A 14,696-nucleotide genomic window follows, 5' to 3' on the forward strand; every position below is an offset into this window, starting at 1 on the left:
GGTTTGAAGCTGCTTCTTTAGTAAAACTATTTGCTTTCCCTTCTACTTTTGTGGAAGGGTTCTCTGTGCTGCCGGGAAACCTGATTTTTCATCATTTCCCCGACACCACCATGGGAACCGAGACCATCTGTGAACACAGACAGCCGGGCGGAGGGGCCGTCGGTGCCCACCAGGGCCACGGCTCACGGCAGGTGCAGGAGGAACTGGAAATGCTGCTCACGGAGGTAAAAACAAAGGTTTAATGTCCCGTTACGGAAACATTCCGAGGGAAAGCAGTTCACAGCAGGCACCGAGGGCCCACTGGAATTGTGTGGATGCTCAGGCTTGGAGTGGACGCTCGGGCGGCCCGCTTTGGGGCAGGTGCGGCCATGTCACCGGCCTGCACGGTCATCCCAGCAAATGGCTGGGAGCGAGACGGGTGCAGAACCAGACAAGGAGGACCCTGCTGCACCTGACACCAAGCTGCACCTGACACCAAGCTGCCCCCAACACAGCGGTAACGCCTCAGCTCCCCAGGCAGCAATGCCCCCACTCTGCAGGCCTCTGTGGGCGTCTGTTCATCCTGGAAAGAGCTTCCGGAATTTGCCGTAGGCTGAGTTGCTGATGATGACCCTCACGTCGGCCGCCCCGTCCTCAGGGATCACGTCCACCTCCTGAACTGTGGCCTCCTTATACAGCCAGCTGGGCACAGATGCGCGTTGTATGGAGACAAGCAGAACCCGTAAGTATTTGGTTAGTTTCATGATAAATAATTACGCTAAAAAGAGCTTAGCTCAAACAATTCATCAGACCGTCCTGTTTCCTTTTGTTTTTTTTTTTTTGAGACGGAGTCTCGCTCTGTCGCCCAGGCTGGAGTGCAGTGGCGCGATCTCAGCTCACTGCAAGCTCCACCTCCCGGGTTCAAGCGATTCTCCTGCCTCAGCCTCCCGAGTAGCTGGGACTACAGGTGCCCGCCACCACACCTGGCTAATTTTTTGTGTTTTTAGTAGAGACCGGGTTTCACCGTGTTAGCCAGGATGGGTCTCAATCTCCTGACCTTGTCATCCACCCGCCTCGGCCTCCCAAAGTGCTGGGATGACAGGCGTGAGCCACCGCGCCCGGCTTTTTATTATTATTATTTTTTTTTGAGACAGTCTCGCTCTGTCGCCAGGCTGGGGTGCAGTGGCGCAATCTTGGCTCACTGCAACATCGGCCTCCTGGGTTCCAGCAATTCTCCGGCCTTAGCCTCCCGAGTAGCTGGGACTACAGGTGCCCACCACCGCGCCCGGCTAATTTTTTGTATTTTTATTAGAGACAGGGTTTCACCGTGTTAGCCAGGCTGGTCTCGATCTCCTGACCTTGTGGTCCGCCCACCTTGGCCTCCCAACGTGTTGGGATTACAGGTGTGAGCCACCCCACCTGGGGTGGTAATTTTTTATTCTTTGTAGAGATGGGGTCTCACTATGTTGCCCAGCCTGGCCTCAAACTCCTCTCAGCTCAAGCAATCCTCCTGCCTCGGCCTCCCAAAGTCTTGGGGTTACAGGCCTGTGCCACGGCATCCAGCTGGAGCTTGCTTTCTTATTGGTAGGGAGACCTGTACCCCTTGCCTGGCAGCACAGATTAGGCACCTGTTGTATGCAGAGTCAGAAATGTACATTTTGACTGTCAGCGCAGATTAGGCACCTGCTGTATGCAGTCAGAAATGTACATTTTTGACTGTCAGCGCAGATTAGGCACCTGCTGTATGCAGTCAGAAATGTACATTTTGACTGTCAGCACAGATTAGGCACCTGTTGTATCCACAGTCAGAAATGTATTTTGACTGTCAAGCACAGATTAGGCACCTGTTGTATGCAGTCAGAAATGTATTTTGACTGTCAGCACAGATTAGGCACCTGTTCTATGCACAGTCAGAAATGTACATTTTGACTGTCAGCACAGATTAGGCACCTGTTATATGCACAGTCAGAAATGTACATTTTCACTGTCAGCGCAGATTAGGCACCTATTGTATGCAAACTCAGAAATGTACATTTTGACTGTCAGCACAGATTAGGCACCTGTTATATGCACAGTCAGAAATGTACATTTTCACTGTCAGCGCAGATTAGGCACCTGTTGTATGCACAGTCAGAAATGTACATTTTGACTGTCAGCGCAGATTAGGCACCTGTTGTACGCAGTCAGAAATGTACATTTTGACTGTCAAGCACAGATTAGGCACCTGTTGTATGCACAATCAGAAATGTATTTTGACTGTCAGCGCAGATTAGGCACCTATTGTATGCAGTCAGAAATGTACATTTTGAGTGTCAGCACAGATTAGGCACCTGTTGTATGCAGTCAGAAATGTACAGTGACTGTCAGCACAGATTAGGCACCTGTTGTATGGACAGTCAGAAATGTACCCCTTGACTGTCAGCACAGATTAGGCACCTGTTGTATCCACAGTCAGAAATGTACATTTTGACTGTCAGTGCAGATTAGGCACCTGTTGTATGCACAGAAATGTACATTTTGGCTGTTAAGCACAGATTAGGCACTTGTTGTATGGTCAGAAATGTACATTTTCACTGTCAGCATAATTAGGCACCTGTTATACCCACAGTCAGAAATGTACATTTTGAGTGTCAGCACAGATTAGGCACCTGTTGTATGCACAGTCAGAAATGTACATTTTGACTGTCAGCACAGATTAGGCACCTGTGGTATCCAGTCAGAAATGTACATTTTGACTGTCAAGCACAGATTAGGCAACTGTTGTATGCAGTCAGAAATGTATTTTGACTGTCAAGCACAGATTAGGCACCTGTTGTATGCAGTCAGAAATGTACATTTTGACTGTCAGCACCGATTAGGCAACTGTTGTATGCACAGTCAGAAATGTACATTTTGACTGTCAGTGCAGATTAGGCACCTGTTGTATGCACAGAAATGTACATTTTGGCTGTCAAGCACAGATTAGGCACCTGTTGTATGGTCAGAAATGTACATTTTCACCGTCAGCATAATTAGGCACCTGTTGTATCCACAGTCAGAAATGTACATTTTGAGTGTCAGCACAGATTAGGCACCTGTTGTATGCACAGTCAGAAATGTACATTTTGACTCTCAAGCGCAGATTAGGCACCTCTTGTATGCACAGTCACAAATATACATTTGATGCAAACCCATTCATCTCGTCTGTACATCCTAAAGCTCTCGGGGATCTCACAGCTCCTTCTGCACCCACGAAGAGCCCGTTTCAGAGCCAGAGACAGGCATCCAGAGCACCATCCCGTCTCCTGCCCCTGCAGGCCGCTCACCTGAGCTGCGCCCCTGCAAGCCTCACACGGAGAGTGAGGATCTGTCTCCCCGTCGCCTTCAAAACCGCCGCATCGAGCTCAGCTTTCAGCTCCTGGAGCCCGTGGCCCCGCAGGGCAGACACGGGCACGACGTTCGGTTCCGTGGGGCTGTACCTGCAAGGGTGGGGATGTCACAGGCCCCGCTCAGCGTCGGGGCGGCCGGACGAAATCAGGGTCCCCAGGAGTCCACTGCCCACGGGGCACAGTCTGGGGCCACTCCCTGTGTCCTGGCTGCCACCGCTGCGGTTCACACAAGGAGACGGGGCATCTCCCCACCCGGCTCCAGCGCGTGCAGGGGAAGGAGACGCTTGCGGACCCCAGGGCCGGACTCACCCGGGCACGAGGTCCACCTTGTTGTGAACCTCCACCATGGAGTTCAGGAGCGGGGCGGGCAGCTGCAGGCCACGCAGCGTGGACAGAACGCTGCATTTCTGGAGCTCCGCCTCGGGGTGGCTGACGTCCCTCACGTGCAGGATGAGATCCTGTGGGCCGGGCCGTGGGGTCAGAGCTGCGGAGCCTCTGGTCCCCGACCCCAAGCTTGCAGACAGGCCCAGGAGAGGGGCTCACACGAGCTCCCAACGACAGGCTGGGCGTGGGAGGTACGCCTGTGTGCAGGCCCCTCGGACACCCCAGGACGGGGGCTCCTGGACTAACAGTGGACGCGAGCCCACCCGGCTGCACTTACCCAACCTTCCAAGCCACAGGCACCCCCAGACCCACACGCAAGGGGGTGCCATATATGAGCACCCAACCACCACCCACCCACCCAGGGGGTCTTCATTCAAAGCTTTAGGGCGGCTTCATCCTCCTGTGAAATGTTTTTTAACAGCGGAATTATTTCCTCTTGAAAGGATGCTTTTTTTCTCACGTTCAAAAAAAATCTTACAGGCAGGCTCCTTACACAAAATTTGAAAAACACAGGGAAAAAAAAAGCCGTGTGTAATTCTCCGACTTACACTACCAGGGTATCCACGTCTACTTTTTGTTTGTTTGGATGCACTTAATACAAATAATATTTTTCCTGTAACTCAGGCACTTTGGGAGGTGGCTTGAGCCCAGAAGTTTGAGACCAGCCTGGGCAAGAGAGTGAGACCGTTTCTACAGAAAGTACAAAAATTAGCCACGGCCTGGTTGTGCGTGTCTGTGGTCCCAGCTACTCAGGAGGCTGAGGTGGGAGGATCACTCGAGCCCAGGAGGTCGAGGCTGCAGTGAGCCGAGATCACACCACTGCAGTTCAGTCTGGGTGACAGAGCGAGACCCTGTCTCTAAAGAAGAAAAACAAAAACAAAAAAAATAATTTCATCCCAGGAAAGTTTTAGACTCTTTTTTTTTTTTTTGAGACGAGTCTCGCTCTGTCACCCAGGCTGGAGTGCAGTGGTGTGATCTCAGCTCACTGCAAACTCCGCCTCCCGGGTTCAGCCATTCTCCTGCCTCAGCCTCTCTGAGTAGCTGGGACTACAGACACCCGCCACCACGCCTGGCTAATTTTTTATATTTTTAGTAGAGATGGGATTTCGCCGTGGTCTCGATCTCCTGACCTGAAGTGATCCACCCGCCTCAATCTCCCAAAGTGCTGGGATTGCAGGCGTGAGCCACCGCACCCGGTCCATAATTTATTGTCGGGAGGAGTCAAAGGTGGAGTCCAGGCTCCGGGCGGGGTTCAGTCCCATCTCCTCAAGGAGGTGGCAGCCGCGTCCGTTCTTTGGGACATTTGCTGCTTCTCCCTCAGGGCAAAAAACCAAGCTGTAGCCTGAATGTGACAATCTCACACCTTGTTTTCCTGCCTTGTTGCTTGACAATATTTCCCCGTGCTCTTCATGCACTTGGAAAGTCTACGGTACGGACAGAGTGTGCAGCTCACTCAGCACCCTAGGGCCGGGGGCAGTTCCGGAGCCGAACAGCACCCCGCCCGCAAATCCACATCCACCAGCAGCCTCAGAGTGGGACCCTACCCAGAATTAAGATCTCTGCGGACGCAGCTGGTGAAGATGAGGTCGCGGTGGAGCAGAGTGGGCCTTAAATCCAACGACCGACCGGTATGTTTATGACAGAGAGATGTGGGGCAGACACAGAAGAGAAGGGGACCTTGCTTGGAAATGGAGTTTTTGCAGATGGAGTTAAGATGAGGTTACCCTGGATTTATCTAGGTGGCCCCTAAATGCAATGACAGGTGTCCTAGGAGACACAGACACAGAGAAGGCCACGTGGAGACGGAGGCAGAGACTGGAGTGATGCGGCTTCAAGCCCAGGGACGCCTGGAGCCCCCAGGAGCTGGGAGAGGCAGGAAGGACCCTCCCCTAGAATCTTCAGAAGGAACTGGATCCAACTGAAGTGAACTGAACTGTGGCCCCCCCAACAAAAGACCTGTCCATGTATTGATCATCTGGAACCTGTGAATGGGACAATATTTGGAAACAGGGTCTCTGCAGAAGTGATTAACTGGAAGATCTGGAAATGAGATCATCCTAGATTAGGGTGGACCATAAATCTAATGACTACTGTCCTTCTAAGAGACAGAAGAGGAGACACAGACACAGAGAAGAAGGCCACAGACAGAGGCAGAGACTGGAGTGATGCGGCCTCAAGCCCAGGGATGCCTGGAGCCCCCAGGAGCTGGGAGAGGCAGGAAGGACCCTCCCCTAGAGTCTGTGGTGAGCTCCCGCTTTCTGGAACTGTGGTAGAGTTGGTTCCTGTGGTTTCTGGCCCCCATTTGTGGCCCCTTTTGCAGTGACAGCCTCAGGACCCCACAGGTGTTTCCAGGGTCTCGGTGTTCATCGATCCTCAGGCATCACCGTGCTGTGTCCGCCGCTGCCCGCACGTCTGTGACACGAACGGTCACTCTCACTGTCTGTCAGGGGTCTGTGACGTGGAGCAGGTGCACCCGGGAACACGCTTATGTGTTCAGGCACATAAGCCGGGAGAGGACTGACGGCCGACTTCCTATTTCTACACGGGCTCACGGCGGCAAGAACACGGCCCTGAGTGTCGGTGAGGCTGGGGCAACCGCTCAGCCTCTCGCCCGGGGACGTGGGAGGCTTGGGGGACACTAAGTCTGAGCCCCAGGAGGCAGTTGTTGTTCCGGCCCTGAGTTGTGTGGGTGTCTGAGGGCCCAGCCCCTGGCTTTGTGTGTGTCCGAGCGCCCGGCCCCCGTGCCGAGTGGGTGTCCGAGCACCCGATCCCCGGCCGTCCCACGCTCACCGAGTGGGCCACGTCTTCCAGGGTGGCGGAGAAGGACTCGATGAGGCCGTGCGGCAGCTGGGAGAGGAAGCCGATGGTGTCCACGTACAGGACGGTCATGCGTGAGGGCAGCGTGCCCGCGTGGGCCGTGACGTCCAGCGTGGCAAACAGCTGGTCCCGCGGCTGGATGGCGGCATCGCCCGTCAGCGCCTTGATCAGCGTGGTCTTTCCTAGGAGGGCGTGGAGGTCAGGGCGCTGCAGAGACCCTTGCGTCCCAACTCCTAGCGCCGCAGCCAGGCCCTCCAAATGGAGACCACAGCACCCTCTGGGGGGCCGCACCCCGGGCTACACGGTCCCTGAGCTCCTCGGGCACCCCGGGCCAGACACGACGCGTGGGACAAAGCCACCGTCGCTGTTCTCGGGCCGATGGAGCGGGGCCGCCGTGCGGACACGGGGGAGATGGTGGTGTAGACGGGTGTGCGTGTGAAGGCGTGGATGGGAGTGAGGTCGTCTGTGTAGATTTGGCAATGGTGTAGACGGTGGGATGGTGTAGATGGGGTGGTGGTGCTGGTGTGGATGGGAGGATGGTGTAGACACAGGGGAGGTGATGGTGTAGATGGGTGGATATAGATACGGCAGTGGTGCCGGTGTTGACAGAAGGATGGTGTAGACAGAGGAGAGGCGATGGTGTAGATGGGTGGATTGTGTAGACGGGGTGGTGGTATAGATGGGGCAGTGGTGCTGGTGTAGACAGGAGGATGGTGTAGACAGAGGAGAGGTGATGGTGTAGATGGGTGGATTGTGTAGACGGGGTGGTGGTATAGATGGGGCAGTGGTGCCGGTGTTGACAGAAGGATGGTGTAGACAGAGGAGAGGCGATGGTGTAGATGGGTGGATTGTGTAGACGGGGTGGTGGTATAGATGGGGCAGTGGTGCTGGTGTAGACAGGAGGATGGTGTAGACAGAGGAGAGGTGATGGTGTAGATGGGTGGATTGTGTAGACGGGGTGGTGGTATAGATGGGGCAGTGGTGCTGGTGTTGACAGAAGGATGGTGTAGACAGAGGAGAGGCGATGGTGTAGATGGGTGGATTGTGTAGACGGGGTGGTGGTATAGATGGGGCAGTGGTGCCGGTGTTGACAGAAGGATGGTGTAGACAGAGGAGAGGCGATGGTGTAGATGGGTGGATTGTGTAGACGGGGTGGTGGTATAGATGGGGCAGTGGTGCTGGTGTAGACAGGAGGATGGTGTAGACAGAGGAGAGGCGATGGTGTAGATGGGTGGATTGTGTAGACGGGGTGGTGGTATAGATGGGGCAGTGGTGCTGGTGTAGACAGGAGGATGGTGTAGACAGAGGAGAGGCGATGGTGTAGATGGGTGGATTGTGTAGACGGGGTGGTGGTATAGATGGGGCAGTGGTGGTGTAGACAGGAGGATGGTGTAGACAGAGGAGAGGCGATGGTGTAGACAGATGGGTGGATTGTATAGACGGGGTGGTGGTATAGATGGGGCAGTGGTGCTGGTGTAGACAGGAGGATGGTGTAGACAGAGGAGAGGCGATGGTGTAGATGGGTGGATTGTGTAGACGGGGTGGTGGTATAGATGGGGCAGTGGTGCTGGTGTAGACAGGAGGATGGTGTAGACAGAGGAGAGGCGATGGTGTAGATGGGTGGATTGTGTAGATGGGGTGGTGGTATAGATGGGGCAGTGGTGCTGGTGTAGACAGGAGGATGGTGTAGACAGAGGAGAGGCGATGGTGTAGACAGATGGGTGGATTGTATAGACGGGGTGGTGGTATAGATGGGGCAGTGGTGCTGGTGTAGACAGGAGGATGGTGTAGACAGAGGAGAGGTGATGGTATAGATGGGTGGATTGTGTAGACGGGGTGGTGGTATAGCTGGGGCAGTGGGGATGGTCTAGACAGGAGGATGGTGTGGGTGGAGGGGAGGTTGTGGTATAGACAGGGTGGTAAAGCTCTGGATGGGAGGATGGGGTAGATGACATCCTCACCATGGCTGCTGTACCCCACACAGAGACCACAGGAAACCCGTCTCCTGGGTGAGCTCTCACAGCAGCTGGTGTACCCCACACGGCGACCATGGGAACCCCCTCTCCTGGGCACGTGCTCACCGCAGCTGTCGTACGGCACCGCTGAGACGACAGGGACCCCCTGCCCTCCCCCGGGCGAGTCCTCACCGGTGTACCCCACATGGAGACCGCGGAAGGCCCCTCCCCCCGGGCGCGTGCTCACCGCAGTTGGTGTACCCCACCACGGAGATCATGGGGAACTCCCGCCTCGTCCGCTGCCGGCGGAGCAGGTGCCTCTTCTTGCGAAGCCTGTCCAGGGCCTTCCTGATCTTGGCCTCCTTCTCTCTCAGGAGACGCTGCTGCAGCTGCATGAAGGATTCTCCTAAAAAACACCCGAGATGGTAAGGCGGTGAGCCACGCCGGGAAAGGCACGAGTGCGGGCGGTGCCGCGGAGGGGCTGCGGGGGCCCGGGGCCTGCTCCCGCTCCAGCATCGGGGGGCCCGGCTGCTTTCCCCAGCAGTGGCCCCGACACGTCCTGTTCCATGAGAAAGGGCTCTGCTCAGCGGAACGGGATCTCGCCTCCGGGTGTCCACCCCGTGAGGTCAACGTGGGCTTCCCGTGACTCGGGGAGAGAGTAAAGGCCAGATCACTACGGAGGCCTCCGAGCGGGACACGGCCCGGGACGTCATCGTGAGCGGGCGCAGAGGGGCCCCTTTCACATCCGAAGTCCCAGAACCTGGGAATGGGACCTGATTTGGAAATATGGTCTTTGTAGGGTCTCGAGATATCACCCTAAGTTAGGGTGGGCCCTGAGGCAACGACTTGTGTCCTTCTAAGAAGCAGAGACTGGAGTGACGAGGCCACAAGCCTGGGACGCCTGGAGCCCCCAGGAGCTGTGAGAGGCAGGAAGGACCCTGCCCTAGAGCCTCCAGAGGGAAGTGGATACAAGTGTAGTGGATTGAACTGTAGTCCTCCTAAAAGATCTGTCCACATCCTAATTCCCAGAACTGGTCCATGGGACCTTATTTGAAAATAGGGTGTTTGTCATAAGTGAAGTATCTAGAGATGCGATGATTCTGGATTAGGGCGGGCCATAAATGCAATGACATGTGTCCTTGTAAGAGACAGAAGAGGAGACACAGACACAGAGGAGAAGGCCACGTGGAGACGGAGGCAGAGACTGCAGTGACGCGGCCACAAGCCCAGGGATGCCTGCAGCCCCCAGGAGCTGGGAGAGGCAGAAGGAGCCCCTGGAGGGAGCACAGCCCTGTCCTCACCTTGATCTCAGAGTTTTCGTGTCCAGGAGGGGAGAGCATAGATCTGTGCTGTTTAAATCCCCAGTTTGTGGCTACTGATTTAGGAAAAACCTCCAAAAACCACCACCATCTCCTATGTCCTCAAATGCTACCAGACGGAGCCCCCAGACAGCCCCCACCCTGTTGGAATCTTCCAGGGCTGAGGGTCTCCTATGTCCTCAAATGCTACCAGGAGACGGAGACCCCAGCTGGACCCCACCCTGTTGGAATCTTCCAGGGCTGAGGAAGGGTGGCTGCCGCTGACAACCGCATTCCGAGGACCCCCTGGGACGCCGCGCCCGGCCCGAGTTACCTGACCCCATGATGTAGCGCGAGCCGACTCCTCGGTACAGGTGGGCGACGTCCCTTTTCAAGTTCGACCTGGTGTGGGAATGGGAGTGGCTCGGTCTCTGCGGACGCTGTCTCCCTCCCGGCAGAGGTCGAGGTGAAGGTGAAGGGGGCACGGAGCTGGGCCTCTGGGCCGAAGGGAGGAGCTGCTGTTGCGGCCCCGCTCCGTGTGTAGCTCAGACGCTGTGAGTGACGCGTGTCCCGGGCCGAGGGGACCTGCCTAGTGGGGAGCCGGGGGCAGGCAGTGGGGGCAACGGGCCCCGGAGAGAGAGCCCACACGGTGCTTTTCTTTTCTTTTTTTTTTTTTTTTTAAGACGGAGTCTCGCTCTGTCACCCAGGCTGGAGTGTAATGGCACAATCTCAGCTCACTGCAAGCTCCACCTCTGGGGTTCACGCCATTCTCGTGCCTCAGCCTCCCGAGTAGCTGGGATTACAGGCGCCCGCCACCACGCCTGGCTAATGTTTTTCTTGTATTTTTAGTAGAGACGGGGTTTCACCATGTTGGCCAGGATGGTCTTGATCTCCTGACCTCGTGATCCGCCCGCCTCGGCCTCCCAAAGTGCTGGGATGACAGGCGTGAGCCACCGCGCCCGGCCCCCATGGTGCTTTTCTTCCTCACGCACCCCCAGAACGCCCTACAGGTGACTACAGAACGGAGGGGTTCCGGGAGTGGGCGTGACGCTTGGCGCGGCCCCGGGGCCCCACGATACCTGTGCAGCGGGATCTCCGCCAGGGCCACCTGAAGCCGGGCCTCCTTCGTGCGGGCGTTGCAGCGGAAGATGTGCAGGACGACCGTGAAGCGGTCAAACACCTCCACGCCCCAGGCGGCTTCTAGTTCTTTCTGCAAAAGGAGAGAGCAACTGAGAAGCCACGGGGGAAGGCCAGGCCCTGGTGGCCAAGGTGACAGGAAGGAGGACATCTCTAATGCCTTAACCCCACCGTGTCCCCATCTGTCCCCATCTGTACCCCGCCTGGCCGGACGCCGTGGCGTCCCCTCCTTCATCGCGTGGAGTGCGGGGACAAACACAGCAAGCCACATCCTGTGGTACCTTGGTCGGGGCAGCCATCCTCTCCACGTTCAGGAAGACGCACGTGATGTCTGGAGACCCTCGGATCTTTTCTAACAGAAAGAGGGGGTCCCGTCAGAGGCTGGCCGTCCAGTCCCGTGGACTGTGGGATGAGCCCACGATACCCTTTGTGGGATGCACCGCGGAGAGCTCAGTTCACAGGCGTCCCCGACTTCCTGAGCACGAGACCCGGGATCCAGGAAGTCAGCGTGGGAGGTGTGTCTCTAGGGGTGTGTGTCTCACAGACATAGACATGCATACGGCGAACACATCCCGACAGGGACACAAACACATACACACGCAGACACACACACAGTAAACACATCCCGACAGGGACAGACACACAGACACACACACAGACACACTCAGTAAACACATCCCAACAGGGACAGACACAGACATGTGCAGACACACACACAGAGACACACACAGAGACACACACAGTAACACATCCTGACAGGGACAGACACACATGCACGGAGAACACAGCTGGTGGAACACACACACAGACAGACACAAACACAGCATAACACATCCCGACAGGGACACAGACACACATGCACCGTGGACACATCCCATTGGGGACACACACACACACACACACATACACACACACGGTGAAGACATCCCAGCAGGGGTGAGATGCATTTGAGTCAGGCAGGAAAGCTGACCCCCACCTGGGCAGGTGACCCAGGGCAGCCGACCCCCACCTGGGCAAGTGAGTAGCGTCTTCCTAACTCTACCGTAAGCGGGATGGTCAGAAACCCGGGAAGCGCAAGGATCCCATGCTGGACCCCACCCTAAGAGACTGCTGGTGGGGTGGGGTGGGGGGGCACCCAGAAGGAGGATTTGGCTGGGGCCTGCAGGGGCAGGTGGGGTTACAGCCGGTCCACTGCCTACCCTGTTTGTTGGACTCTATAAACTGCCCCGACCTAATCTTTACCAGTTTAAGCCTCTCCAGGGCCTGGTGTGAATCTCGACACAGATAAAGCCTCACCGTCCTCCGACTCCTACTGGCGTGTGCTCCCAGCTTACCTGGGCAATCCGAGAGGCCGCTTCCCCTCTGGCCCCGCAAGACCCCCGTACTTCAGCATGTCTCGGTTGGATGTTTTCTGTAGCAGCGGACAGGAAAGGAGGTTTGGGGAAGGAGCAGGTCTGGACGGACCCACCTGTCAGGTGCTCAAAGTTCCCTTTGCCAAAGATGAGCTTCCTGTCCGGCGTTTTGGTGGACACGACCATTGTCTGCACCACGGACCAGCCGTCCAGCGTGTGCACCAGCGCTGTGGCCTCCGCCACCTGCCACTCGGCTGCGGGGACACAAGGGCCACCGTGAGAGATGCTTCCCTTCGGGGTAGGCCCGGGGCCCCCGTCCACACCTGCCCGGGGAGGCCTCCTCCTGCCCTTGAGACAATCTCCCCGGAGAAGGCACCTTGAGCCGCCGTTTGTCCCCCGATATGACTCCGTCCCCCCAGGGCCTCTAAGTAGGAATCTGACGGGGGAAGGACGCCGGAGCCACAGCGGGACACGAGGGCGACCCTGCCTTACATGGAATTTGGGCTCCAGGCGGGCGCAGCAGGGAACCCGGGAGCTGTGGGTGCTCAGGGATTACTGAGGAACCACGGGCAGGTTTGGGGAGTAGAGAGGCAAGAGGTCTGCGCGCTGTTCTGAGCAGTTTGGGGCTTCATCTGTTCCAGGAATTGACCATTTTGGAAAACACCCGTAAAGAAAAACCACTCATCCACTACAGGAGCTTCCAAGGGAAAAATCAACGTTTTTGAGACTCTGGCACGTGCAGCGAGCGACCTATTCATTTGCATTTCCTCCTGGGGGGTGGGGGGGTGGTGTGCGGTGGGGTGGGGTGGGGTGGGGTGGGGTGGGGACTAGACACAGATTGGTCCGCTGGACGCCCTCCCTTCCCTGACCTCAAGCACACCGTGCCTACCTCTAACCCAGAGCAAGAGAAACGTAGGTCCCATCGGCTAGAACCGCCCCGGCCCAGCCCAGCCCACCCCACCCCACCCCACCCCACCCCACGGACCCCACCCCACCCCATAAGCTCCGCCCCCGCGCTTTTACCCCATAGGCCCCTCCCCCGAAGCCCCGCCCACGCACCTCCACCGATGACATCCTCCCCTCTTCCCCATAAGCCCCGCCCTTTCACCCATGGGCTCCTCCCCCGAACCCCGCCCATGCACCTCCACCTATGAGATCCTCCCTTCAGAGCCCCGCCCCCGCATCACCATCCATAAGCTCTTCCCCTCAGAGCCCCGCCCCTCAGCGCCACGCCGGGGCATCTCCAACCATCAGATCCTCTCCTTAGAGCCTGGCCCCCTGAAGCCCCGCCCCTACGTCGCCACCTGAGCTCTTCCCCTCAGAGCCCCGCTCTGGGTCTCCACCTATGAGATTCTCAGGTCAGAGCCCCGTCCCTGAATCTCTACCTATGAGCCTCCCCAGAGCCCCGCCCTTGCGTCGCCACCTATGATTCTCCCGAGTCCCGCCCCTGAATCTCCACCTTTGAAATCCTTCCCGCAGAGCCCCGCCCTTGCGCCTCCACCTATGACAGTCTCCCCACAGAACCCCGCCCCTGAATCTCCACCTATGAGATCGTCCCTTCAGAGCCCCGCCCCTGAGTCTCCACCTATGAGCCCCCTCCCCTCAGAGCCCCGCCCCCAGGTCTCCAGCTCCTGTTTCTCCCCCGAAAGCCCTGCCGCGGTCACCTCGAGTCATCTGCGGCTTCCCCGGGCCCCACTTGACGTCAGGGTGAACCAGACACACGCGCTGGGTCCCCGCCGGCAGCAGAGGCTCTCCCCGCAGCAGCTCCTCCTCGGCGTTCTCGTCCGCATCTTCCGGCTCCTCCTCGTCGTCTCCCGTGCGGCTTCGGCCGCCGTCCGCCCGCAGACCCCGCCCTCCGCCCCACGGCCCCTCCAGATTCCCGGGGCTCCTGCGGCCGACAGCGGCGAGCGCGCGCGCGGGGCAGGACGGCGCGGCTACCCGCGGAGCCGAGCGGCCGCGGCCCACGCGGGAGAGCCGCAGCCCCGGGCGTACGGCGGCCCGCAGAGCCCACATGGCGCGTCTGGAGGCTGAGCGTTGGGGCGGGGGCTGCCCACAGGCCGCTCCGCATCACGTGCTCGTGATTGGCGTGCGGCCGGGGCTGGCTCACCAGCGCCTCTCCCCGGCACAGGCCGTGCTCCTCATTGGTCATCCCGCGTCACGTGCTAGTGATTGGCGTGCAGCTGGGGCGTGCTCACCAGCGCCTCTACCCAGCATAGGGCGTGCTCCTCATTGGTCATCCCTTGTCACGTGCTGGTGATTGGCGTGCGGCCGAGGCGGGCTCCCTAGCGCCGCGCCCCGGTAGGGCGTGCTCCTCATTGGTCGCCCCGCATCAGGGGCTGGTGATTGGCACGCGCTGCGGGCGGGGGAGGCGGGGCCGGGCCGCTTCTTGTTCGGCGTGGGCGGCTC

At 57.9% G+C, this 14,696-nt stretch overlaps 1 protein-coding gene across 1 annotated transcript; it reads right to left on the reverse strand.

Moving 5' to 3' along the window:
• Positions 1-216: 216 nt before the first annotated feature.
• LOC107971128 (putative GTP-binding protein 6) lies at positions 217-14,367 on the reverse strand. Its single transcript, XM_054676960.2, has 10 exons — positions 13,955-14,367; positions 12,407-12,544; positions 11,220-11,290; positions 10,881-11,011; positions 10,136-10,203; positions 8,751-8,909; positions 6,522-6,730; positions 3,657-3,805; positions 3,285-3,437; positions 217-681 (listed from the first exon to the last, which is right to left on the reverse strand). Exons 1-10 carry the CDS (start codon positions 14,301-14,303, stop codon positions 558-560), a joined length of 1,551 nt encoding a protein of 516 aa, XP_054532935.1. The 5' UTR covers positions 14,304-14,367; the 3' UTR covers positions 217-557.
• Positions 14,368-14,696: the final 329 nt, after the last annotated feature.

The sequence above is a fragment of the Pan troglodytes genome, chromosome X, assembly GCF_028858775.2.
Source record: "Pan troglodytes isolate AG18354 chromosome X, NHGRI_mPanTro3-v2.0_pri, whole genome shotgun sequence".
Taxonomy (NCBI): Eukaryota; Metazoa; Chordata; class Mammalia; order Primates; family Hominidae; genus Pan; species Pan troglodytes.

Bases quoted from the DNA above. Each gene is read 5' to 3' on its own strand.
- LOC107971128 (XM_054676960.2), bottom strand. From the start codon at position 14,303: ATGTGGGCTCTGCGGGCCGCCGTACGCCCGGGGCTGCGGCTCTCCCGC. The intron at 11,291-12,406 runs GTGGGTCCGTCC...TCTTTCTGTTAG, and splicing joins GAACTTTGAGCACCTGACAG to AAAAGATCCGAGGGTCTCCA. The intron at 682-3,284 runs GTGAGCGGCCTG...ATCTGTGCCCAG, and splicing joins CTTGCAGGGGCGCAGCTCAG to CTGGCTGTATAAGGAGGCCA.